The sequence below is a fragment of the Amblyomma americanum genome, chromosome 2, assembly GCF_052857255.1.
Source record: "Amblyomma americanum isolate KBUSLIRL-KWMA chromosome 2, ASM5285725v1, whole genome shotgun sequence".
NCBI lineage: Eukaryota > Metazoa > Arthropoda > Arachnida > Ixodida > Ixodidae > Amblyomma > Amblyomma americanum.
In genome coordinates this window covers 327,177-354,259 of record NC_135498.1, presented here as the reverse complement: position 1 = coordinate 354,259, position 27,083 = coordinate 327,177, and the positions used below count along the sequence as shown (strand labels likewise).

General features: G+C 44.5%; 1 protein-coding gene across 1 annotated transcript in view; it reads left to right on the top strand.

Moving 5' to 3' along the window:
• Positions 1–22,481, top strand: part of LOC144120408 (bleomycin hydrolase) — a 125,065-nt gene extending 102,584 nt beyond the window's left edge. The window contains exons 9-11 of the mRNA XM_077652748.1: positions 3,413–3,533; positions 7,548–7,611; positions 22,267–22,481. Coding sequence (XP_077508874.1) covers positions 3,413–3,533; positions 7,548–7,611; positions 22,267–22,418 — 337 coding nt within the window. The 3' untranslated portion in view covers positions 22,419–22,481. The remainder of the gene's footprint in view (positions 1–3,412; positions 3,534–7,547; positions 7,612–22,266) is intronic.
• Positions 22,482–27,083: the final 4,602 nt, after the last annotated feature.

Here is a 27,083-nt window from a genome sequence, read left to right as displayed (position 1 = left end):
TTAAAATGCTCAGAATGAAAAGCCAATGCTTGATGTAGCTAATCAAGAAAATTTAGAGTGTGTAATTGATCAGTTAATGAAATGAAAAATGCATTCAAAGGTGTCAAACTGCTCAAAATGGAAAGCCTAACCCACTACACCATCATGTCATGCGCTTAAGGCAGAGCTGAAGTGTCCTCTCTAATTTTTTTTGTGTGGCTAGTTTTTGTAGTTAGGAGCAATTTTCATGTATTTATTTTGCTAAAGACCTGATTTTGCCGATTCTTGCACCCAAAACTGATTTCTTAAAACTTGGGTTAAACCTTATTTCTGCCTGAAATTGGGCCTTCTAGAGTATTTGGTATTCCTTTGCAGAAAGCTGAAGACACCGCACGAAAATTAGCGGATGTCTAGTGCATATTGCAGACCAGCGTTTTCAAATAACTCATGATTTCAAACCTCTTTTAATGTTTGTTGATGATGCAACTCATTTGAGGATGTGTTAGAGTAAGAGATCAGAACAGTGTTTCTGGCTGGATGCCATATTGGCATCATTGTATCATGCCATAGTATGTCGTGCATTGTGACTTATATAATGATTGGTTATTAATAATTGTGATTGGTGATGTGATCATCAATTGAGACTGGAATCTATGACAGTGGTCAGTAATGTGATTGCGAATTAGTAATCGATGTGTAGAAATTAGCGGATGTCTAGTGTATATTGCAGACCAGCTTTTTTTAGATGACTCATGATTTTAAATCTCTTTTAATGCTCGATGTTCACGAAGCAGCTTAAATTGAGGATGTGTTAGAAGTGAGACATTGTGCTTTAAGGCACTTGTGTGTTCAGAAATATTCGCTGTGATGCTGGATGAATGTTTTTGCACTGTACAGAGGCGTGGGCATTTTTTGCTGTAAAATACTTGTGATAAATGAGAAAAAATATTAGCCGACGATTACGCTTCTCGATGTGATTTTTGAGCAGACACACTGCGGTACTTGAACTGTATGCGACAGCATACGGAACACGCAATGCTGAACGGAGGCAGCTCTGGATTTTGACTTGGGCAGTGCGCACAGCTTTCCGCTGCCGATGAGCCTCATCTCGGTCGAATGACCGGTGCACTCTTCTCTAATGCAGCTGACTTGGTGCAGCCACGGTAGCTGCATGATGTCTGGAAAAGCTGGCACGGCAAACCAATATGATAGCTCTCCGCTACCATATAATGAGCACTACATGATGCAATGCATGCAGAATCGTGCTAAAGCCTGGCACCGCTGGTCGCCGCAAAGCACGGAAGCAGAAATTTTAAAAAATGTACTGTAAATTATTGACTATCTTTTGAGGTCTTATATGTGGCATAAATGGTTGGTGACCTATACTCTACATAATGCAAGCATTTTATAGCCAACCTCAAAGCCTCTTTTCATGGGCCCTTTAACGTCCTGTCGTGAAGAGTCGACACATGATGTAGCGTTCAGGGACTCTCTCATGTAGTGTCCTTGCAGCAAGTGTGCACGTGCTGGAGGGTGCTTTTGGGAACAGCTAAGTGGTGCGTCCCTAGCTGGTGGGGATATATTCCTGACCTTTCGCGTGCTTCCCACCGAAGCTGCAGTGGTGTCCTTGTCTATCTTCATACTGTCTCAAGCAGTTGCTCTCGGCAGTATGTGGCATCTGCTATCCTGGAAGACTTGGGCTTGTGTGTGCTGCTGTGTGGGGTACGACGTGACAGTGTCAAGCGTCCCATTCAATAGAGAATCCGGCGCAGTTGGCATAGTTGCCGATATGTACGGAAAAGCCGGATTGGCCACACATAGAGCTGTGGGATAAAATCAAGGCGACTCTTAAACTCTTGTTAAAAGTAGGTGCAATGGTGCCTTTTTCCTCTTTTTATTTCTTTTCTTTCTCATTTCTCACCGATGACTAATTCACAATCACATTACTGATCACTGTCATAGATTCCGGTCCCAATTACCAATCGCATCACCAATCACAATTATTGATGGCCAATCACTAAGTTACAATGCACGACATACACTCATACACATACACACCATTTATCAGTTTCAGTACACTGAAATGCTGTGACACCACCTTTTCATACCGTGCAATTTCTTACACCTATTTAGTATATTAAGATTTGTTTTAAATTACTAAGATCAGTACACATTACTAAGTCATACAACGCATTCACTAGGTGCCTCTCTAACGCCCCTGAACCAACTACCCTTTGTGGCCTATGCATTGCGTGCCCACCTGGCACGCAGAGGGCCTGGGTTCAAGCCTCAGTGCTGGCTATTTTATTTTTTATATTTTGATTTCAGGAATTCTGGGATTTTTTTGCGACTGAAAACCGCGTGAGGTACACGCAGTTTTCAACACAACGAGCTCCTTATGCTGTCATGTAGAAAGTGGTTAAAACATTAGAAGACTGATTAATAGGAGGTAGAACATGACGCAAACATTGTTACGACATGAGAGTTGCACTGAATTGCACTGAAAAGAAAGTTGGGGTAATTGGTCGGGAATCGAACCCCTGCCATTGGTTTGAGAGTTGCACACTGCTCTTAGGCCACGCAGGTATATGCATATGGCTTGGTCAAAATGGGGTTTTGCGTGTATGTCACGTGGTCTTTCACAAAATATGGAAACAGTGTCCATATCTGCGTGGGCTGCTGACGGGACCCATTAACGCAACCAGGCCATACCTTTACAGGCGGAGCTCAAGTGTCTCCCAAACTTTGTTTTGGGCAGAGAGGATCAAAAGTGGGGTTTTTATAGGTTGCCTGACGCTGCTTTGTTTCTGTCTTTGAAATCATCATTTTTGGTTGAGCCAAAGCAATACTCTGCTTGTATTTCAGCTAGAGTTTTGCAGATCTTTTACTTTTTTAGTGCAATGCACGATGATCTTACTGTTCATAAGTCTAGAATGTATGACGTGCAGAGTACTTATGCACAAAGACGAACAGGGGAATGAAACAGACTGAATAGGTAAAGTGTGGGAAACAGACTGAATAGGTAAAGTGTGAGGTGAAGGTACTGCTCATACCCCATTCATCTATGTTTGTGAAAAATCATTGTGCTACAAAACAATTTTTCTTGTGCTGTGCTTGTGAATGCCACTTTTGTGTCCCACTGTTGCTGTCATTACCAAAAGGAAGTTCCATATTCATCATTTTACGTGAAATCGACATATTTTGGTGTGTACTATGTGCAGCTTGTATGATTCTTAATGGAACTAGTAATCAGTTTCACCCAGATGTATTCTGGGAGTTGTGGCCCTCTGTACATCCCATAAGCTTTATTGGATATTTGGTATTCTCTCTCTTCTGAGTTGTGCACCATAACAACAAATAGTGTGTTATTGTGGGTGTTGAAGGGAACACATTGTCCTTGGCCATTGTCTGATAACCATTTTTCTCCCTTCAGCTTTGACTATGAAGCGCTCTTCGGTACCACTTTCACACTAGCCATGTCAAGGGCAGACCGTCTCATCTATGGAGAATCCTGCATGAGCCATGCCATGGTCATTACCGGAGTGTCCCTGGATGTAAGTAGAGTTTGAATTTTTAGGCCTTGGGCACAAATGGCTGTTTTCCTGAGGAACTGTGCTCTCTGCTGTTTCTTTGTATAGAGAAATAGTCTTCAAGTGTAAATGACATTACACTTGTCCATATTCATGTGAATTGCAAGATATTTGGTTTGAGCTGAATGTTTGGTACCCAGTTCTTTCTGGGAAATAAAGATGCATTGTATTGTATACAAAATCTTCCAAGTATTTGTCACAAATAAGTAGCTTGTCTGGAAGGCTGGCTTTTAGTGGTTTTGGTTTGAAGGATTGCATGTGGTAGTCGCATATGATCACATGTAGACTTCAGTGCACTTTGCTCTTGTGTGTTTTAAAAATGCCCAATTGTGTCAAAAAAAGCATATTTTTATTCCCCCAAATCACTCAATATACTTGGTTTTGAAGCAAATTAACTCTTCAGTTGGAACTAAGAAACCATTGTTTGCACTACGTAAGAAGATGTAATTTTAACTTCATTGTCTCAGGGGATCTCCAGTGTGAAGTAGATTTTAATCAAGCGAGTACTTGCTGACTAGCATAGACCTGAACATAGCCACAGCTGTATGGCTACAAGTAGAAGCTCCACAACTTTCTCAAAATCTTCTCAGTTGAAGGAAAATTCATCCTGGGACGGGACCTGGTTAAAGAACGCAGCGCGAGAAGACAAGGACAAACAAAGAAGTGGACAGGACAGGTGCTGACTACCAACACATTTATTCAGAGAAATGAGCAGCTTTTATAATGCCATCCAAGACCCACGTGACCGGATAAAATTGCAGGCATATCTAACACAGATACACATCGTTGCGCACAACATCACAGAAATGGCACAACAACGAGGCGACGCAACGTCACCCTCGAACCCAAAAAAATAAACGCCCAGGAAGAGCCATAAGAAACCTGGATACAAAAGGATGAGTTATCAACTTCTGCTGCCCACGCAGCACGAGGCAAATGACAGAAACAAAGAACAAAAAACCAAAACATAGACTATAAGAATAACATAGTCACCGCAAAACTGTGTCAAAAGTCGAAGCAAAGCAGAGCCAAAGATGCGCAATGCATAACAAAAGAAAAGTTTAAACGCTGCGCGAAAGCTGTGTCAAATGCGCAAAGCCATACAGAGTTAAAGAAAAAGTTAAAAGTTCTAAAGAACAAGACTTATAGCAAATGTCATGCAAAGCAGATGTATTTATAGTGGATCTAGAAAACTCGACTCCTTTTCTGAAAGTAAAATTGAAGGGGCGCTGACGCACTTGTCTCCTGCTTTGGCGATCATCCGTGCCTGCTTTGGTGATCATCCGTGCCTCAGTAATGACCCTTTCAATTTCGGTTCTCGCGCGTGCTCTGATAACCTGATAACCCTTTGAAAGTCTTCCTGTGGTCGTCCAGGTGCCTGCCGCTTTTGTTACGTACCTTCCGGCGGTGTTCAAGCCGTCTCTCGTTAAGACACCTGCGTTGGACTTGTTTTTCAACGCTGCTCTGCATCGTATGGGGACAGCTTTTCGTGAGCGCTGCCTGGATGGCGGATGAAACAATGCCTTGTTTAATCAATTTCGAGTGAGCGCTGTCATGCGAGCGAGGGTTATACGTTTAACAGGGGCAAGTTTGTTCAAAGCTAAACAAAAGGTCCAAAAACTGTACAGACTTGCCTCTCGGAGGTTCGCACGTAAAGTTGAGTCCCCTTTTCTGGCAAGGAGCATGTCAGAGGTGATACAGCGACTCAAAGGCAGTACAGACGCTACAACCGGTTTCACAATTGACGTAGAAGACTTGTTTTATTCCGTTCCGCACAGTGGCTTATACGCAGCGTTGCACGATGTGATCTAAAGGTTGGGTGAAGTGTGTTTTCAGAATAGCTCGGGTGTGAGCAGCGACAATTTCCTTCGCCTTCTTGAGCTCTATCTTGAATCTACAGTTGTTCAGCACAGCGGTCAGTACTTCATGCAAAAGAATGGCATATGCATCGGGTCGTCAATCGCACCAATCGAGTGTGAAATCTACCTGGCCGCCGCCGATAAGCGCATTAGCCAGGATCTCCCGAGTGCTGTGGTCCATGCGGTCTTCCGGTATGTGGACGATTTTCTAATTGTTCTCAAAAGTTGTCCACCTGGTTCTGTAGGCCGTGTTACTTCCGAGGTTGTCGCCCTCTTCAAATCCCACTCTGGGAGACTCAACTTTACGTGCGAACCTCCGAGAGGCAAGGCTGTACAGTTTTAGTACCTGTTGTTTAGCTTTGAAGAAACTTGCCTCTGTTAAGCATATAACCCTCGCTCTAAGAAGGGTCTTCCTCCACATGACAGCACTCACTCGAAATTGTTTAAGCGAGGTATTGTTTCATCCGCTGGCGGCAAAAGTCGATAACTCATCCTTTTGTATCCTAGTTCCTTATGGTTCTTCCTGGTCCTTCGTTGCGTCGCCTTGTTGTTGTGCTGTTTCTTTGATGTTGTGTGCAACGATGTGTATCTGTGTTATATAGTTTGCCCATGCCTGCTGTTTTATCTGGTCACGTGGGACTTGGATGGCATTATAAATGTTGCTCATTTCTCTGAATAAATGTGCTGGTAGTCAGCGCCTGTCCTGTGCAACGATGTGTATCTGTGTTATATAGTTTGCCCATGCCTGCTGTTTTATCTGGTCACGTGGGACTTGGATGGCATTATAAATGTTGCTCATTTCTCTGAATAAATGTGCTGGTAGTCAGCGCCTGTCCTGTCCACTTCCTCGTTTGACCTTGTCTTTTCGCGCTGAATTCTTTAACCATGATCACTGACCAACAAGTCCAAATAGCCACTTTTGTATTTGAACCTGGGACCACCACCTCTTTGGGGGCATTTGCAGGCAGCAGCTGGAGACTGAATTTGTTATCTTGAAGAAAGAATAATAGTCCACTGTGTTCGGAGGAATCCTCCAAGGTGGAGCATATTGTTTCGAAGTGGTGACTGCAGTCCGGAGAGCAGAAAGGCTGCGAAAATGGGGTCTGAATAAAACTCTTTCTTTGGGCTCACTTGCACCCACAATGGACTGAATCACTCGACGGCGGCGTAGCAACAAGCATGCTCGGTGATCATCGAACAAAATGCCCACTGCTGTCGGCCGTGCTCAATTTAAAGCTGATAGCGAACTTTCGAGATAAAGCGTGAAAAGTTACTAGAACATTCTTGAACATCATAGGATCAGCTCTGCCTGGATGCGATCAATCGAGATAATTCTGGTCGTGTCTTGCATCGCAAACAAAGTTATAAAGCGTCGTGCCGGCAGCTTTAAAGAATGAACAAACACTGCAAAGATTCGTGGCAATATTGCAGTTACAGCAGTTATTTTGCATTAATATGTTTTGGCAGGCTAGTTGGTTATAAAGCATTATGAAGCAAATAGCGCAGTCACCTTATTCGTCCTACTGTGTGGAGTAATATCAGATTGCGCTGTTCACTTCATGAAGTTATTTTGTTCCATTCCCACTTCACTGAATGCTCAAGTGAGGGAGTTATGTAGCGATAGCTGATAGGTGCCCAACCATGGCTTTCGCGTTCTAGTCGTCCGGCATCATCGTTGTTGACGTCGGCGCAACCAGTGGGTGCGTTAATAGGCGGATGGGTGTCATTAACACACTCGCCTTATCACGGTCAACCTGGGTCGCATAAGCCTACGGATTGCTCTGTTTAGAACAGCCGCCAGTGCAGGGGTGCATCTCTTGACCACTTCACCTCTGCAATTTGAGGTCACTGTATCTTTTCTGTCTCAAAATACCCTCAAAACTAATTGCCTAAACAGCTATCGCTGAATCTAGCATTACACAGTCTTAACCGTCCTGCGAGTTTTTGGGGAATTTTAATGAAAACTTATCCTTGAGAGTGAAATCGTCTGTGCAGCCTTTCTGTACTGCGCTCAAAAATGCTTTACCCTTCGGTGTTAACATTCTGATACCGTTACACAAGTGCATTGTCTATGCTCCTGTTATTTGTCTTAATTGTTTCATTGCTTTTGTTCCTTTAGGCTGATGGCAAACCTGTGAAGTTTCGTGTTGAAAACTCGTGGGGTGATGGCACAGGGGAAAAAGGTACATTATCAGTTTTGTCTTCTCTAAAAACGTTCTAATGGCCACTGCAAGCTGTAGTGGTGGATGCTTCCTGCTTCTGCCTGTGTTATGTTCAAGCTCATAATTTTCTGCACCAAAAATTTAATTCCACAAGGTGAGAATAAGGAATCTGCAGTATTCTGCAGGCAGCCTCCTGTGTGTTCTAACGCATGCAGTCTTTCACGCAGAAGTGGTCGCATGCTTCAGCTCGATGGCCCAAGATTGTTGAAAGGTTGGTTTTTCCTCTTGGCTCACGAGCATAGTGGGCTCTCTCTGGTAACCTCAAAGGACAGCGCAAAAAAATTCACACTATATTCCTTGTAGTTTCGTTCCGAATATAACATGAGGCGCTTTCTGAAGCGTATCATTTGATGAAATAAATACTTGTTATAGCACCAAAACCCACGTATAATCCGAGTGAGTAAAGCTCGCTAAATGCATTTATTTGCACTGTATTTCATGCTTGATTCGGCGACACAATAAACGCTCGCTAGGTGTATGTGACACGTGCTTGCATGTCCAGCGCCGCCCCACGTTGAGTCGGAAAGGTGCACGCTGTTCCATGTGCCTGGTGCTGGCTCACTCTTTCTTGCGCTGACATGCTTGATCAAAAAATTTCACATCTTTAAGAAACTAGCAGCTCACACTTACCCTGGCACTCGTGGGAGCCACACGATTCTCGAGTTTTAAACCGGTGTGCTGCTTCCGGCACATGCGTGGAATTGCAGCATGGGCACCGATATCTGGGTGCCTTTGGCGCCTCTCATCTGCTCGCATCTCGCATCACTACTATGATCACTAAAGCCCCCACTGCACTGGTTGCACACTGCGCACGCCGGAGCCGGTCACGCCCATGCGTGGACTGGCTCCGCCATGCGTAGTGTGTACCCAGTGCAGTGGAAACTTTTGTAATATAGTATTCGGTTGTACTGTCTTCCGAGACTCCCTTGTCAGTGATATCTTTCTACAAAGACTCTCTTTTAGTACTGTTAATTGGGTTCGATATCCTGCATTTCTTGCAAGACTCAGCCAATGAGCTGCTCCGGAATGCTTGCTCATGCCTTCACAATCAAACTGCAGAGCGCTGTTTCATCTGTCCGGCGGCAGTAACTGCAAGCTCTTCCTACATCATCCAGTCCATGTAGAAGCGCTTGATGCGATACCGATGCTTTCAGCAGCTGAGGTCACTTGCCTTTTAAAAGCAGCCAAATACTGATTTCACTGTGCTGACTACATGTGAGGTGCAAATGTCCTGCCTATGACAGCATAGAAGTCGTGGGGCCAGCGTGGTGAAATGCCATCGAAACCATCAAAACAGTTGACAGACACCACCCACCGCTGGATAATGCCTGCTCTCGCTGGAAGCCGGATGGCGATAGCACTGTATAATAGCGAGTCCAGAACTGAAAATTTGGGCTGAAAATTGTTCAAATCAGCATATAATATGAGGTGGAAATTAGACGGGTTAACATCTGGTAAATAGCCTGGTATTATACGAGTTCTTTTTTTGTATTAATGCAAATACGGTAATATTTCTTTAGACAGATGCCAGCATCGTGGCTTATCCCGTGGAAGCGCGCAGTTGCATTGCTGTCAGAGCTGCTGCGTTTGACGCTCTAGCTTGTTTGAGTGGATAGGGGAGCAAGTGTGTCATGGCATTAGCAGAACTTCATTTGTTCCCATCACATTCCCATCATTGTTATTCCTACTGATACCCACAAACAGAACATCAGAAAAAGTAAGTGGCTGCTAACACACAATTCTTCGAAAAATGTTAAAATCTGCTATTTTTAGCCTAATTGCAGGAAACTAAGAACATTATGTTATTTTTATGCTTTTAAATCTGACTTTTTCTGTCCCATGATCAAACAAATATTTGTCTCAAGAAATACAGTATATGCATTATCTGCATGAAAAGTAAATGGATCGCAAAAGTTGATTTAAAACTTAGTTTCTTGAAACACCCATGCCATAACAATAATAGATTACTCTCAATAGATGCTAAGCAGGATAGGTAGTGCTTGTTGCACTCATCATTCTCTAATTGCAGCGTTAAAGGGTTCATGAAATGGCCTCTACAGAGGGTAAGAAAAGTGAGGCTGAGTGTCACCTTTCATCCTCCCTCAGAAATTTTCAGTCTTACTTATGTCGCACCAGAGGTATTGGGGGCTAAAATCATTCAGGGGCCCTATTCTGAGTTTGTGTCATAATTGAAAGCATCGCAGTCTGCCGCAGCGGCCACACCTGATTGGTCGAAACACTGGAAGCATGTATTACTTCGGTTGTGACTGTGAGCGACGGCAGGATGTCACTGTGTTGTGGTTGCCGCAGCGAAACCTCCAGCGGCGCCATTGCTCTTTGGCGAGAAATGGAACGTGACCATTACGACAGAAGAAAAATTTCAGCCACAAGTTTAGTTGCGCATCAAATTCCACTGTAAAGGGATAATATCAGCTACTTTATTTACCCAGTCAACTTCAACAAGTAGAAACAATAGTTCGAATACTCTTTTTCTGCACCGCAAAGGCCAGAGGTGTCCTTAAAGAAGAAAATATTGTACGCAACTACGCATGGCTTTGCAGTGATAGAAGGCGGCCGCTACAGCCGCCGATCGCCGATGGTAAATAAAATGCACCTAGCTTGTTAGCACAACATGCCGTTTTACGTTCATCTTGAGAAGAAAATGGAACGGAGAGGAAAATTTGTGGCATGCAGTCACTCGCTACACAATGTGCGCTCCCTGCCGTGCTGAACCAAACTGTGAGATGCCGCTGTTAGGTTTTTCATTTTCTGCGGCAAATAAATAAAAGGAATGAGCGAAAAGAATCTTCTTGCTGTGTTTCTCTTCATATATGCGTTGGGAGATCACAGACGAAGTTTTCATAGCTTCGCCATGGTGCATAGCACACGCATGCCCACACTGACGCCTGAAAAGTAACTTGCAAGCTAACTGGCATGCTCAGTGCCGAGCCACACAACCGCAGCTATCTAGAATCATAAGGGATGCCAAAAAATTACCGTATTTGCTCGCGTGATCCTCACACATTTTTTCCCTGAAAATCAACGCGAAGTTTGGGGGTGCGATAATTATGCGGGGAAAATTTTCAAGCAAATGTTTCGGAGTGTTAAATGCAAAGATGAATGGGTGCAAGATCAGAATTGTGAGCTCCGCAATTGTAAATATAATGAAAACATTACTTTCAAGCGTAACTTACCTTCGGTATGAAAGTAAAGGGTGAACGTAAGCTCAAGCTGCTAAAGCACTTTATTTGCCGCGTGCAACCTCCCGGTCACTACTCGCGTTGCGTATGTCCTGCAGGCAATTCTACTCTTCATCAGAGTTCGTGTCGACACTGGAATCGATGGTTTCTTCATCTTCCGATGCTTCTTCGTCGTCCCACACCAGGTGGTCCTCGGTCGCATCCAGGGCGTTCGAAATTCCTGTTTTCTTGAAGCTTCTGGCCACCATGTTTACATCAATAATCCCCCATGCCTCTGATACACAGCAGCTCCACGGACGGTCTTTTGATCTTGCCGCCCGCCGTCAGAGCATGTTCACCTTCGGCCATCCATTCTGTGTACAGCCTCCGGACGTTATCTTTAAATGGCTTGTTCAAAGATGCGTCAAGAGGCTGTAGCATTGATGTGAGGCCGCCAGGTATAACAGCCAGGTCCATGCACAGTTCCTTGAACTTTGCCCGAACCGACTCTTGAAGATGGCCCCGAAAGCTATCAAGCACGAGGAGCGACGGAAAAAGAAGCGCTCGCGGTCGCCGCCCCCACACAGTCTTCACCCAGTCCACCATAAGGCCCGCGGTCATCCACCCCTTTTCTTGGACGCGCATGTGTATACCAGGGGGGAGCTTTCCTTTCGGGAGGGTCTTCCACTTGAAAATGACGTACGGTGGGAGCTTCCGCCCGTCCGCCGTCACGCTTAGCATGACCGTGCACCTCTGTTTTTCGGCACCTGTAGTCCTGACGTGCACAGTCCGAGCGCCTGTCTGTTCGACTGTCCTGCTGCTGGGCATATCGAAATTCAGCAGAGTTTGGTCCGCGTTCCCTATCTGGGAGAGCAAGAAGTTTTTCTCCTGCCGGATCCTGATAACGAATCGATGGAAGTCCACTATTTTCTCTTCATAGGCTGTTAGCAGGCGCTGGCAAAGCGTCGTTCGCCTCCTGAGCGAGAGTCCATTGCGCCGCATAAATCGTGTGGCCCACTTGTTACTAGCGCGGAAGTCTTGCACCGGGATGCCCTCCGTTCTTGCTATTACGAGCGCCTGGTTCCGTATCAAATCAATGGACACAGCATACCCATCCGCTCGTCGAGCCTTGATATATTCCAGTAAAGAGGATTCGACGGCAGGAAATTTCCCAGTCTTTGGTCCACGGAAGGCCCGGCACGTCTTACCAGTCGTCTTGAGTTCGTCGTGTTGCCGTCTCCAATACCGGACGCAAAACTCGTTGACGCTGAAGTGTCTGCTGGCGGCGCGGTTGCCATGTTCCAACGCATACTCAATAGCTTCTAGCTTAAAAGCAGCTGTGTAGCTTGCGTAGTGTCCCATGGCGAAGCGGCACAAAGAGCACGGTGCAACTCGCAAACAAGGCAAACGAGGCCTACGAGTCGCCGGAGAGCTGGAGACACCTTCGCAGAATGGCGTAGTGGTGGTGAGTGGATGAGCGGCAGCGGCGGTGGCAGCGGATGATAGCACACGCGCCCAACCATGGCAGCTAGTTGTTTCCGCAGTCAAGATCGCTATCGCTATGACAAGCAGACGGCTCGCGGCAGTAATTTTGGGGGTGCGATGATTATGCGGGGAAAAAAAAAATTCCCAATTTTTAATAGCCAATGTGGGGGGTGCGAGCATTACGCGAGTGCGAGCATTATGCGAGTAAATACGGTACCTCTGATATGTCAAACTTGTCAGTGTAGTAGCGTGCCGCTGGCGACAGCCCACCCGTGCACATGAGTGGTTCCACGCTGTCAGTCATTACGCACGATCATGATGCAGGACGCTTCAACAGCTAATAGAAAGTTCTAGTATAGTGAATGCACGTTTGCGTGCAGTAAACGCAAGCATTTTGTGGGACATTATGCTTTATGTGACATCATTCAACGTGCGCAGACGCGATAACTCAGGTGATAGTGGCGCCATCCAGTTTGGACGAAGAGAACAATTTCTACAACAAACTGGTGCTCGTAAGGCCTAGGAGCTACCGAATCTAGCAACTAAATAAACAACAGGCCAAATTTATTGTCCATCAATTTGTTATAAGCAAGATAAGACGAAGCGAAAGCCCCGTATATAGCTAGTTCACGTGCCAAAAAACTCAGTGACACCGACGAGTTCACGTCGAAGCGAGAGGCTCCGCTTCATAGTGCGCCACCACATTGGCTATCGTTGAGCGTCTGCTACTATGGAGCGTACGCCATGTGTTTGACATCACTGTCCGGTTTCTTCGACCCTTTTTACTGCATCTGAACTGCCACATCCACTTCTGGCGTTTCGACCAATCATGTATGGTCGCTATGGCAGATTGTGATATTGTTGATTATGACACAAACTGACAGAACCAGCTTCCTTTTCTCTCTCAAACACGAAAGGGAGCCAGAAAAGAAAAATACAGGCCGAGACCCCGCTCTTTGCTCGATTCTTTTTTTTGCCACTTGCTCTTCTGGGCAGCAGAACAGCAAGGGAGGTGGCATGTCTTCAGCTGGCTGCGCCCCGTCTCTTTCATTTACAAATGTCCTTGCTGATTTTGGTGGGCCAATCACAGCCCCCTTATGACTAAGGTCATCAGGGCAGATGCCGTAAGGCAGGATTCATTCGAAACAGTGGTGTGGATGTGAGCCGGAAAGCAAGGGAATGGGAATTTAAGAGAAAATTATTGATTTGCTTTTAAGTCTTGTACGTGGCAGTGTTGCTTTGGTGGTACATTTACTTTTCCAGCTGATAGTGTGTCCATTTTTTTTGCTTCTTGCCATTTCCTGTACATGCATTATTACCGCCACTTCTCTCCCACAGTTCACGCCTGCATCTTGTCACTTAACACACTTCAATAAGACGCAAATGTGATCGCATTATCCTTCTTCACAAGGTCATCAACAAGCGTATTTATGTTGATGCCCCCTTTTCTTTCACCAGTTCTTCAGCACGTGTCGCTCACCGTACCAACCCGCTTAACATCGTGCCATTTTTAGACTGCTTTAAATTTTCATTTTTTCCTTTCACAGTCGAATTATGGAACGATTTGGATGGCACATTATGTCAGATGTCTGTTGATCACTTAGTGCGAGAATTACCTAATCATATATTTTCTTATTGTTTCTGTACTGTTTTCTTTCGTTAAAATTTAAGCAGCGCAAACTTTTAGGACGAATACACAGAAGACATGACAGGACGGGCGCTGACTCCAACTATGTTTATTGAACACGTTTTTTCGTAGAACATATAAGACAAAACGAACCGTGAGCGCATGCGCATCTGCGACAGACCACAAAAAGAAAAGGCCAAGATGACAACGATGACAGCTAAGGTAGATTAATGAGGGCGGCACGCATTTCGTCCCATATTTTTAAGCAATCTGAATTCGCTGGCATGCAGGGAGACAGAAGTGGTGCTGACACACGTGTCGCCTTTTGCCTTGATGAAAAATGCTTCGGATAATTCCCGAGCTAATCTATCTTTGCTCCTGGTTAGAATTTTGATTTTGTCAAGCCGTAGCTCACAGTTCTCATCGTTTTGGTCCTTGCAAGAAAGGCAATGAGCGGGTAGATTCAGGCATGAGTCTGATGCGTTTCCCAAACTTCGTTCATGTTCCCTGGCACGGTCGTTAACACAACGCCCTGTCTGGCCAACGTACACTTTGCCACAAGAAAGGGGGATCTCATAGACCACACCCGTGGCACACCGGACAAAGGGCTTGGCGTGTTTTGTTCCACAGCCGGATGTTGCAGGGCCACTGCTGCTGACCTTAGGGCACATCTTAGCCAGTTTACAAGGCGCAGAGAACACCATCGGGACGCCGTACTTGTTGCCCACCCTTTTTAGGTTATGGGACACCTTGTGGATGTATGGCATACCCACTGGTTTGGCATTCCTGGGTCTTTCTTTTCTACGTGTCTTTTTCTGCCTTCCCTTGAATTTCTATAGGAGTGCTTCGGTCACAGCTGTCAACACGTGATCAGGGAACCCTGCTTTTCGCAGTCTTTCTACCTCGCCCCGAAAGCTCTCTTGCATCATGTGAGGGCACGACTTAGCAAGTGCGGATTCTAGAGAAAGGGTCGCAATAGCCCTCTTAACAGTTTTTGACTGGGCCGAATCAAAAGGCAAAAAATCTTTCTTGGCTCTAGGGCGGTAGCACCAGCATACACACTTTTCTCCGAGCATGATGTTCAAGTCCAAAAACTGGAGGCGGTTAAGTACAGGTACCTCGTAGGTAAAAGAGAGCCCTTTTCTATGTTGTACAAATTGTTCTAAAATATTCATCGCAATTTCCTCATACCGGCTTTGGTCACTTTTCTTTAAAATTACTAAAAAATCGTCTACGTATCTAAAAATCTTCAGGACATTGCCTTCGTCAGTTAGTGAAGCCAAAGCGTTGTCGAATGATGCAAGAAAAATGTTACACAAAACTGGAGCGACACATGATCCGATGCAAATGCCCTGGCGCTGTAGATAGCGCCGGTTGTCAAACTCGATAAAAGTAGCGTTGATATAAAATTCTAAAAGTGACATGAAGTTATCTACACTTAAGCCGGCTGTATTCTGGAATGCGATAGTACCGTTTGCTTCAATGCACTGTCTGACAGCAATAAACAGGTCGTTATGTGGTATAGAATAAAAAGATCTTCAACATCTACGGAAAAGGCATATCCAATCTGCTCTCCTTTCAACACACTGGCAACTTCCAATGAATTCTTGGTGGCAAAGGGATCAGAAAGAACCAGATTATTTAAGTGCTTAAGCATGAACCTACTAATATGTTGCTGCCAGGTACCTCTCTCGCTAAAAAATCGTCAAAATTCTAACCAGGAGCAAAGATAGATTAGCTCGGGAATTATCCAAAGCATTTTTCATCAAGGCAAAAGGCGACACGTGTGTCAGCACCAGTTCTGTCTCCCTGCATGCCAGCGAATTCAGATTGCTTAAAAATATGGGACGAAATGCGTGCCGCCCTCATTAATCTACCTTAGCTGTCATCGTTGTCATCTTGGCCTTTTCTTTTTGTGGTCTGTCGCAGATGCGCATGCGCTCACGGTTCGTTTTGTCTTGTATGTTCTACGAAAAAACGTGTTCAATAAACATAGTTGGAGTTAGCGCCCGTCCTGTCATGTTTTCTGTGTATTCGTCCTAAACGTTAGCGCTGCTTAAATTTTAACGAAAGAATATGCATAACCAACTAGCCCCGCAACGTGTTTTACTAAGGGTACTGTTTTCTGAGTAAGTTTTTTGACTCTCATTTGTAATCATGCACTTTGGTAAGCATTTACTCATGTGAATCTTTCTGTACCACTCCTGCAATGGCATAGCAGTATTTGTAAATAAAATAATAAACTTTCTACGCACCTTCTTGTTTCTTCAAATACTGATTGCTATAGCCCTAGTTTTTTTTGCTACACAATAATCTTCGGGGCATAATTCTTTTGTTTTCTGTATTCGTCCAATTTTTTTTTTTTTTTTTTCAAATTCAGGTAGTAGACTATTTCCTTGTTTTGCTGTTTTGGTAGACTCTGGAAGCTCCTTCCCCATAGGGGGGCGTCTGCAACTTGCAGGCGTCGGTGAGTGGCGACGCCACGGGTCCCCGAGCATCCGCAGGGACATCCCCGCAAGGGGATGATGGTGAACAGTGCATCACCACGGGCCCGAGCACCCGTGCCTAGCCGTGCGTGGAATCGCTGTGTCCGGGGACAAGGGGATCCTGGTGGTTGAGCCGATGCTGAGCGTTTGGACCTTTAAGGCCCCTCGGCGGAGGGAACACACCACTTTGGCCCCGGCTTCCTGTAGACGGCACCTCCGGCCTGACCCGACCGGGGGAAATCGGCAGGCGCCTTTTCCTATCCTCCCCTCCATCTTTCACTTTCCTATCTTCTTTCTTACAACTCTCCTGTCTCCTACTCACTTCTTGGTTTTTTCCTTTTTTCCTGGCACCAAGGGTTAACCGTGTGTGGCCAACTACTCTGAGTTGTGTCATATTTGGTTATAGCTGAGGTGTACAGCTGGCTTGGGCAGGGCTTGCTAGCAAGTTCCTGTCCTGTCCCCTAGTTGGGCTCCATGGTGGGTGGCTGGCACCATGACCGAACATTAAACGCACTTTACGGCTCCCCCCCATTCCGAACCTGATCGCTCTCTTAAAAGAGTGCGGAACGAAGCAGATGAATTTTTTCAAAAAAGAAAAGTAACTTTCTCCTAATTCCATGTTGTCCATAGTGAAACAGAGGATAAAAAAGCAAGACTAATATCCCCATTCCAAGTCTCAAATTGCTAGCGGCGATTTACTTCTCGAACTGCGCGACAGCGTACAACACACAAAACTTGCAACGGTTGTATCCATCGGGACATCCCTGTCTCTGTCACTCCACATCGGTCTCTGAATACTGTGCGAGGCATTATCTCTGAAATTGATTTTGTCCACCATTCTGAGAAAGAAATGCTTGAAGGGCTTACTGACAAAGACGCAATAAAAGTACACCGGATCAAGATAAGGAAGGGTAACAAGGAAGAAGACACCAAACACATGATCCTGACCTTCAACACTAGCGCATTGCCCGAAATCATTGAAGTGGGAGTGGGATACCTGAAAATCAATGTATGACCATACATACCCAACCCTCGTAGATGCTTCAATCGCCAGAGGTTCGGCATGGCTCGCAGAGTTGCTGCGATCGAAAAACTTGCGTGAAATGCGCTTCGAAAGATCACTCTTCTGATGGATGTGACTGCGCCACGCTGCGCAAATTGTGAAGGAGACGATGCTGCATACTCCAGGGCTTGTTCGTCCTGGAAGAAAGAAAAAGAAATGAACACACTGAAAACAGCTGAAAACATTTCTTTCAAAGAAGCAAGAAGGCCATGTGCTGAAACAAACAGATTCTCCTTCACTGCAAAAACAAACTCTGCGGATGTGGTGCATGCGCGCGGCACACCACAGCAGGCTTCGGTACCTGCACAGGCCTCGCGCAGTGAGCCTGTGGCGTTGCCATCCGCACCCCCGTGTGCAGTAATTAACTTCACTCCGCCAACCCGTAAGGAGGCCACGCAGACCCCCGGGTCGGTGGCCCCAAAGACCTCCTCCCACAGGTCGAGGTCCAACTCTAACATCCACATGCCCTCTGCACGGTCGTCCAGCGCTTCTTCAGAGACAATGGACACGACCCAGGGCAGCCCCGCGCCGTCCACATCCGACGGTCGGCGGAGCGCTCCGGATCGCTCAAAAAAGTCAGGCCCCGAATCAAAGGGCCATAAATAACTTGATCTGGTTTTTAACTACATAGAAAAACAGAATTAAGATGGCTTTCATAATTCAATGGAACTGTAGAGGACTAATAAATAACTAGAGTGACATAAAAACTTCTAAACACACTGTCCCCTGTGGCTTTATGCTTACAGGAGGCCAACTTAGGTCCCAAACAAAAAAACATTCTAAACAATTATTTCTTTCGGTGTGACCGAGAGCAAGCAAATAAACTGTCTGGAGGGGTTGCTATTGTCGTTCAAACTGATGTTCCAACCCAGGAAATCAAACTTAATACCAAATATGAAGTTGTTGCAGTCACTGCCATTCATTTTAAGACTATTACAATATGCAACATATATCTTGAGCCACACATAAGAGTAACACTCAATGATTTGGAAAGCCTTTTAAAACAGCTACCAGAGCCATACCTGCTAGTTGGTGATTTTAATGTCCACTCCAGTTTTTGGGGAAGTGCACACACTGATGCAAGAGGTCGTATTTTAGAAGACTTTATTCTAAGTAATAATGTTTGCCTCCTAAACACCGGCAAAGCTACGTACTGCTCTCCGAGCAAGGGAAAAATGAGCTCCGTAGATTTGTCTTTTGCTTCACCCTCTCTCTTTAGCGATTTTAAATGGGATGTCATCGACAACCCATATGGCAGCGATCACCTCCCTGTATTAGTCAGCCTAACATCCCCACCGCAAGTCATCCCAACGAAACCATGATGCTGGAAGTTACATTTTGCCGACTGGGCACTTTTTACAGAAAGGGCTAGCCTAGATAAAATAGTTTCGGATAATCTCGGCATAAACGAACTGAATGAAGCTATCACAAACTGTATTTTAACCGCTGCACGCCTAACAATCCCTTGGTCATCGGGAGTAGTAAAGCAGAATCACAAAATTTGGTATACATAAGAATGCCGAGACGCAAAAAAGAAACAAAACAAAGCTTGGGGAATTTTCCGTAGGTACCCAACGCATAATGTTCAAAAAGTTCAGAGCAAAAGCTCGGTATATTTGCCGTAATGCAGAAAAAACTTCATGGCAATGTTACCTGTCCTCAATAAACAGCTCAATCTCGTCAAAACAAATGTGGGAGATGGTAAAAAAGATAAATGGCAGCTACTCCCCATTCACAGTTCCGTTTCTATCAACCCCTGGCATACAGACAAATTTAGAACAGGCAGATATTTTGGATGCATATTTTTCTGCAGTCTCCAGTCCATCTCGCTACACAGATTCATTCCTAAAGTACAAAAACACAGCTGAAAACCAAAGACTGCCAACAAGTGGCGGTACAAATGAATCCTACAATAATTCACTTACAGTTCAAGAAATTTATATAGTACTGTCCGCCGGTAAGCAAACTGCATTCGGCCCTGACGAAATACATTATCAAATGTTAGCTCATCTCTCTGAACCAGCTGTAGAGGCACTTTTAAGGTTAACAAAGTTTGGGTATCGGGGAAAAATACCTGAAGCCTGGAAGAAGGCCATCATTGTCCCATTTTTAAAACCCGGAAAACCCCCTACCCTTCCTAGCAGCTATAGGCCCATAGCTCTGATAAGCTGTCTAGCGAAATTCTTTGAAAATGTATTGAATATCAGACTAACGTTCGTGTTAGAAGAGCGGGAGCTTCTGGATATCCACCAATGTGGCTTTAAGAAGGCGTGCTCCACTACACACCACCTAGTTCATCTTGAAAATGCTGTAAGAGAAGCTTTCATACACAAGCAACTCTGTCTTGCTGTATTTTTCGATTTAGAAAAAGCATATGATACAACCTGGAGGTTCGGGATTCTTGAGGACTTAGCTGAGCTTGGCATCCGTGGCAGAATGTCCGCTTAGGCTCAACATTTTCGAGGAATTTTATTCAGGAATGTGGAGTACTTCAAGGGTGTATTTTAAGCACAACTCTCCTTATTGTAAAAATGAATTCTCTTAGCAAAATAATACCAAGGTCCGTTATGTAATCACTTTATATAGATGACCTCCAGATAGCTTGCACATCCTCCAACATATCGACATGCGAAAGACAAACACAATTAACAATAACCAAACTGGCATCATGGGCAGACAGAAATGCCTTCCGGTTTACTGCACAGAAAACAGTAGCCATTCTGTTCTCACTCAAACGAGGATTACAGGCAGGTCCGACCCTATATCTGAACGAAACCGAGTTGCCTGTAAAAAATGAACACAAATTTTTAGGCATAACATTTGACAAAAAATTCACTTTTCTGCCTCATATTAACACGTTAAAAAAGAAGATCCCAATCACTGAACAGGGCAAGCCTTCTTAAAGTTTACCGCTCTGTGGTACGATCCTGCTTAGACTATGGTAGTATAGTATATGGTTCAGCAAGGCCATCGTACTTTACATGACTAGACCCAGTACACAATTAGGTTTACGTCTTTCAACTGGTGCTTACAGGACATCACCTATCAAGAGTCTGTATATTGAAACTAACGAACCATCACTCACAGACAGAACTATGCTCACATGCTCATACATTCTTAAAATTTGTTCCATGCGAAAACACATATGCCACCCTATAGTTACAAAGTGCCCATCTCGAATCAAACAAACTCCACAACAACAAATAATACAAGAATTCCTTGCCCTCGAAGAAAAATACAGTAGTTATACAGAATTTTATACTGATGGATCAAAAACGGACATTTACGTAGGAAGTGCAGGGGTGCGAGGGAACTCGGAGGAAATAGTACGACTACCACAGTGTTCATCCATCTTCACCGCGGAGTGCTACGCAGTATGTGTGGCCATAGAAAAAGTACTAAGCGAGAACCTCAAAAATGCTAGTATTTACAGACTCCTTCAGTATACTTACAGCTCTCCATTCTAAAAATGCAAGCACCCCTCTGCTTGGTTACATCATACACAACATAGAAACTGCCACAGCTCAAAGACAATATATAAAACTGTGCTGGGTCCAGAGTCATGTGGGAATAAAATGCAATGAGAGGGCAGATTTTTACACTGCTCCAGCTCATGGCAAGGAAATAAAAAGAGTACATATACCCTTTAAGGACTGCACTAAGTTAGTACAATAGAACATAAGGAAAAAATGGCAGACAGCTTGGAACAATGAAGTGAACAACAAACTGCACCTGGTAAAGCCAGTCCTAGGTGAATGGAAGTCATGTTTGCACCAAGAGCAATTCATCGAAGTTATTTTATGTCTCTGTATAGGCCACACACACATCGCACACAATTTTCTATTGGCAGAAGAAGACAAACCGGTCTCTGAAAAGTGGAGATGACCTAACAATCACATTTTATGCTTGTGCACTTGGGACAAGAATATTTTACTCAGTTTTATAATGGACACATCCCTTTGCACCCAGTATTGCTTTTGAGTGAAGATGCAATTGTTGACACAACTTGTTTTCAGCTTTTTAAGGGAAGCAGGTTTTCTCAGCAAGCTTTAAATTTTTACCCACTGATTCACTTAATTTTATGATGCACCTCAGCAGTCTCATTCTTGAGAGGAAGGCCGAGGTTTTCGTTTATTGGTTGGGAGGCTCAACATTCTTGCCCAGTCAAGGATGCCTGATGAGACTACCCGACCTTCTTTAAAGCTCTTACATTAACCAGTCACAAAATTTCTTTCTTCGTTTATCATTAGGAAGTACTAAAGAATATTTTGCGCCGCCTACACCATTGATAATCTCCTTTACCTTGAGTTTGGTGCATAATGGCCTGAGTTGCCTATGTGCCATAAAACACAACTCTGGAAGCTCCTTGGCAGCTTGTATTGCATCTTAACACCCACATTCCACCTACCGTACATTTAGGCGTCCTTTTTCCTCTCTACTGGTTTTTTTTTTTAAGTATCAAAGATTGAATTGCACCATCTGCTCGTGATCTATTTGAGTCTGTTTGTCTCAAAACGACAGCACGGTGAGCTTAGCTCTTATGGACAGCCGCCATGCCGCAATGCAGGCATAAGAGCTAAGAGCACCTAACACTGCAAAACATTACAATAGTTGTGCACTGGAGTTTATTATAAAAGGTGAATGTTGTGTTCATGGTGAGAATTGCAGTTCATTCCTTCCTTCATAATTCATTCGTCATACATAGCCAACATGCTCGATCACATATGACCTGAGACACATTGTGCCTTCAGATTTTTTTTTTTCACTTTTTTGCAGGGTTTTTTACGATGACCAGGGACTGGTTCAAAGAATTTGTGTTCGAAGTGGTTGTGGACAAGAAGTACCTGCCTGCAGATGTAATAGCCGCTAATTCAAAAGAGCCTAAGGTGCTGCCTGCCTGGGACCCCATGGGTGTTCTTGCTCACTGATTTTTTTTTACCTTTGTGTTCAGAAACAAAATAAACAAATGAAACTTCCTTTTTTTCTATTAAAAAATGTGTGTTATGCCTTATTCGCCAATATTTTTCTGTACGTCTTGCATGGTGCTCTCTTCTTTGACGATGTAAGAGCAGTGTCATCAGCATGATTATGCCCGGTTCAGGACAAAGGCCTCTGCCATCTCTCCAATTCACCCTATCCTGTACCAGCCGTGGCCACCTAATTACCGCGAAGTTCTTAATCTCATCTGCCCACCTAACTTTCTGCCACCTGCTGTTATGCTTACCAACTCTTGGAATCCAATCCGTTACTCATAACGACCATCAGTTATCTTGCCTTTGCATTACATCCTCTGTACAGGCCCATTTTTTATTTCAAATAGGGTGTTATTAACCTGCATTTGTTCTGACCCACTCTGCCCTCTTCCTGTCTCTCAACGTTACACCTATCATTTTTCTTTTCTTAGCTAGCTGCATTGTCCTCAATTTGAGCTGAACCTTTTTTGTTAGCCTCCACATTGCTGCCCGTAGGTACCAGTAAGATAGAGCTGTTATATACTTGCAACAGTGTTATTAGTGTAAACAAATTCTGAGGGCACTTCAGTCTGCTTATGTTGCTGGAATGCAAAAACATGCAACTTTCTAGAACGCGGGTTTTTTCCCACAGCACCTGCAGGCAATCTTTTTTTTTTGTTTAATGGCTTGTGTATTTTTTTTTATTTTTCATATTTAAAAAGTTTGGTGGCCTCGGCTGCTCATCTCGGTGCATTTCATTTTTAGAGCATTGAATGCCTCAGTTGAAAAGCCAGCATTGCCATCTACAGTCTGATACCACTCTCGCAGTGTTCTTTGGTGGGGCAAGCAGGTGTCGAAGACCTGTCTCACGTAATTGTATGCTTGTGGCGAGTAGAAATTGAGTGACAGCGCAAAGGCCCCGAGCTCAGGTGAAAACTGCCTCGGCACATCCCGGCCAGGGCGCTTGGATATCTGTTTTTTAGGGAGGTGTTGATTGGCTATTCCAAGGGTGTCAAGCACAGCCACCTGATCCTTCAGCACGATATTTTGCCTCTGTAGCATTTGAATCACAGCCTTCAATTCTTCAAGCGTTTTTTTTTTTTTTTTTTTCTGGGGTCTTCTAGACTGCTGCAGCCGCTTGATCCGCTTTCGAGTCTTTATGTGCTCCGAGGCAAACTTTGCTGCACGTGCTCTCAAGGAAGCTTTCTCCGGAGTGTCAACCTATAAAGCAGAATCAAAATTTAGTCACCTTCTACAATCACAAGCTGCTCGGTTCCAGCCACATGTACTTTCTTCAGGGGTAACAAAAATGCAGGAGGTTCGCTCTGAGGTGTAGGAAAAAAAATTTCCTTTGCACTCGCTGTTGCTTGTGTTGCTGGACACCCATTTCCAAGCCGAGAGATCTGGCAGGGGCTCTCTCAGCTTGATGTGGAGGACACATACACTAAAAAATTGATTGGTTTATTGATAAAAAAAAAGGCATACAAATGTTTTAAGTGTGTTAGCAAGAGTCATGGGTGTAAAATCAAGCTGATCCAGTCACTCAAGACCCCTTACCTATGCGCTGTAAATAGGTTGCAGTAATAAAAACATGCCAGAAATAAGCCATTCACATACACATGTGAAAGCTCTGGTGTTGTATGTTGTTTTCAGGTTAACCTTGCCTGCCTGCCTGCCTTACTTACCGCCGCTTGTTTTCTCTTTTCTGGTGTTTGAACAGAACTCTATGTTTGTGGAGGCAACATTCCCTGCACAGATTGATATTCAAAGGGCATTATTTGATTGCCAAGATATCCTTTTCCAGATTAAGAGAAGTATACGGTATACAGAAGATTATATTGTAGTGACAGCTTATAATTTTGCTCACATCGTGTCCATTGTCCGAAGATTCATTTTCCTACTGGAGCTTACCTAACAGAAAAGAAATGTCACAGTATATCAGCCATAATTGATTGCCAAGATATCCTTTTCCAGATTAAGAGAAGTATACGGTATACAGAAGATTATAATCTAGTGACAGCTTGTAATTTTGCTCACATCGTGTCCATTGTCCGAAGATTCATTTTCCTACTGGAGCTTACCTAACAGAAAAGAAATGTCACAGTATATCAGCCATAATTGATTGCCAAGATATCCTTTGCCAGATTAAGAGAAGTATTCGGTATACAGAAGATTATTTTGTAGTGACAGCTTGTAATTTTGCTCACATCGTGTCCATTGTCTGAAGATTAATTTTCCTATTGAAGCTTACCTAACAGAAAAGAAATGTCACAGTATATCAGCCATAATCAGCACGCATATAATTTAAAGAATGGCAGTTAGCTTCCCCAGACAGCACATGGAAACCAAGAAGAGATAATTCTGTTGGGGTACAAACAGCAATTACCCATGTGAAAAGGTTTTTTACTTTAACAACATCTCAAACATTTTCAAACAAATTAACACCGTGGAAAAAAGAAGAATGTATAATTCACTGTGCAACTCGCAAACCGATATTCTTTTACCTCTGCAAGGCCTCTCTGCCTTGATGGGAAGCAACACTGATATTACATTCTGAATCTACTGGATATTTCTAAAGACCCCACAAAACAAAGCACTTATTTTAGTACTTTCTTTTTTATCTACGTAATGTAGCAACCAGCATTGGGAATTCAAAAACGGGAATTCTTAACATTCAGAGCTGCAACGGATATACATATGGCATGCAATGTTCCGCAACGCCATGCAGGCTCTGAAATGAATTGCAGTGCATATTTATGTTTGTTTAATTCTGCGTGTGTGTGAGCAAGGTTCTCATACATGCAATAAAGCTTCAGTAAGTGGACATTGGCATAGTTGCTGTGTCACTTGCCCATAAGGCCCTGGACGCGCATTAGTAGAGGTTTTCAGCCACATAGTCTCGGTGCATGCTCGCTGAGGCATAACATGTGCACTCAGGAAGAAAACAGTAGCACTGAAAATGCAAGACATTTGTCATGCAGTTGCATTTTTGTATTACAGCCGCATTGAAATTTAGTAGCTTGAGACAGTTGTTTATCATGGAAGTTTCTGCACTAAATATGCCCTAAGCCATAGCAAATATTGAACAAAAGCAGTTAATTCTGACAGGGGCATGTACCGACAGGAAAGCAGACTGTGTGCCTAGGAAAGGTCGTGAAGCTGGTAAGCACACAAAACTTTCAAGAGGAAGAATTCAACGTGCCGCATGTGCCAATTTTAGCACAGAAACTAAAATGCGGTGTACCAATTGCTTGCAGCCAAAGGCAGCTCACGTGATACCGCGCGGCAAGAAACCCTTGCAGCTCCGATGCAGTGCACATGAAAGCTCTACAAAGACTAGAAAATGCGAAAAGAATTGTAAATTGTGGGACACGTCACGAAGCGACACATTGTCGGTGAGGGACGCCGTAGTGAAGGGATCTGGATTAATTTCGACCACCCGTAAGTCTGATATTTCACAGCACACTCCTGCCTTTCGCGGCCGCGTTATTGAACCCGAGTCGTCGGCTCAGTCGCCTCGAGCGCTCCTACGTACCACTGAACCGGCGCAACAGGTGTTGAAAAACTACCGATATTCCTCCAAGGATTTGCATGATATAAGCTCTCTTCGCAGCCATTCTGTTACAAAAAGCGGTCGCTCGTAATGGGCAGCGGTTGCTGGTACTGGACTGTACATCAAATATTCAGCTCCGCGCTGTAGCAGTCGCGCTGCGACAATATGTAACAGGCCAACTTGCAGCGAGTGAATGAAGCGTCCTAAACCACTGCCCAAACTTAAGCGCGAACAGACGACGCACTCCGAAAAGTTCGCACTTGAATTTTTAATCAAGAATTACCCCGCATTGCCCGAAGGTGTTATAGCAGTATAGCAGGGTCCCGGATTCACGGATTGGCAAAGAAAAAAAAAAAAAACGTCTTCGTTTACAGCGCACACTTGAACCTCCGAAAGTCGATTCCACTGTTGCACAGTTTCAACAAAAAATGAATTCGCGAACAAGTTCGTCCTGGCACGGTACTACAGTGCTCTAGAATATGGGTAGTGGGTTCAGGAGCCAGCGCGCTCCATGCGATGCGGTGAGGCGGCGAGTGTCGACAGGTCCCGGATGTAAGCGGTGGCGCTGTTGTAGCGTGGGCTGTAGGCTCGGCGCGCCCGCGCGCGCGGCTAGCATTCCCGCCAAGCTGCCTGCAGCTGTTTGTTGCTTTTTGTGCGGTGCATTTTTCCTCTTTGTGAGTTCGCGGCGTTAAGACTACGGTCATGCCGAATCGTCGGCGTCAACGGCATTGTTTTGCTCCCGGGTGCAAAACGGGATACCAGTGGACAAAAGGCGATCAGCCGTCGCTCTTCGCTGTGCCAAAGGATGAGAACCGACGGAAGCAGTGGGAACGCAACCTTCATCGAAAAGATAAGGTTTTGGACGAAACCTGCTGTGTGTGTGAGCTACATTTCGAGCCATCATACATTGTGAGGGACTTTATACACATCATTGACGGCAAAGAAGTCCGCATCCCGCGTGGAAAGCCGGAACGTTTACCCGATGCGGTGCCAACTTTGCTGCCGAACGCGCCGAGCTATCGGTCAAAGAAAACACCGCTACAGAGACCACCTAGAAAGAGGAAAAGCACAAGTACATATCCTAATGA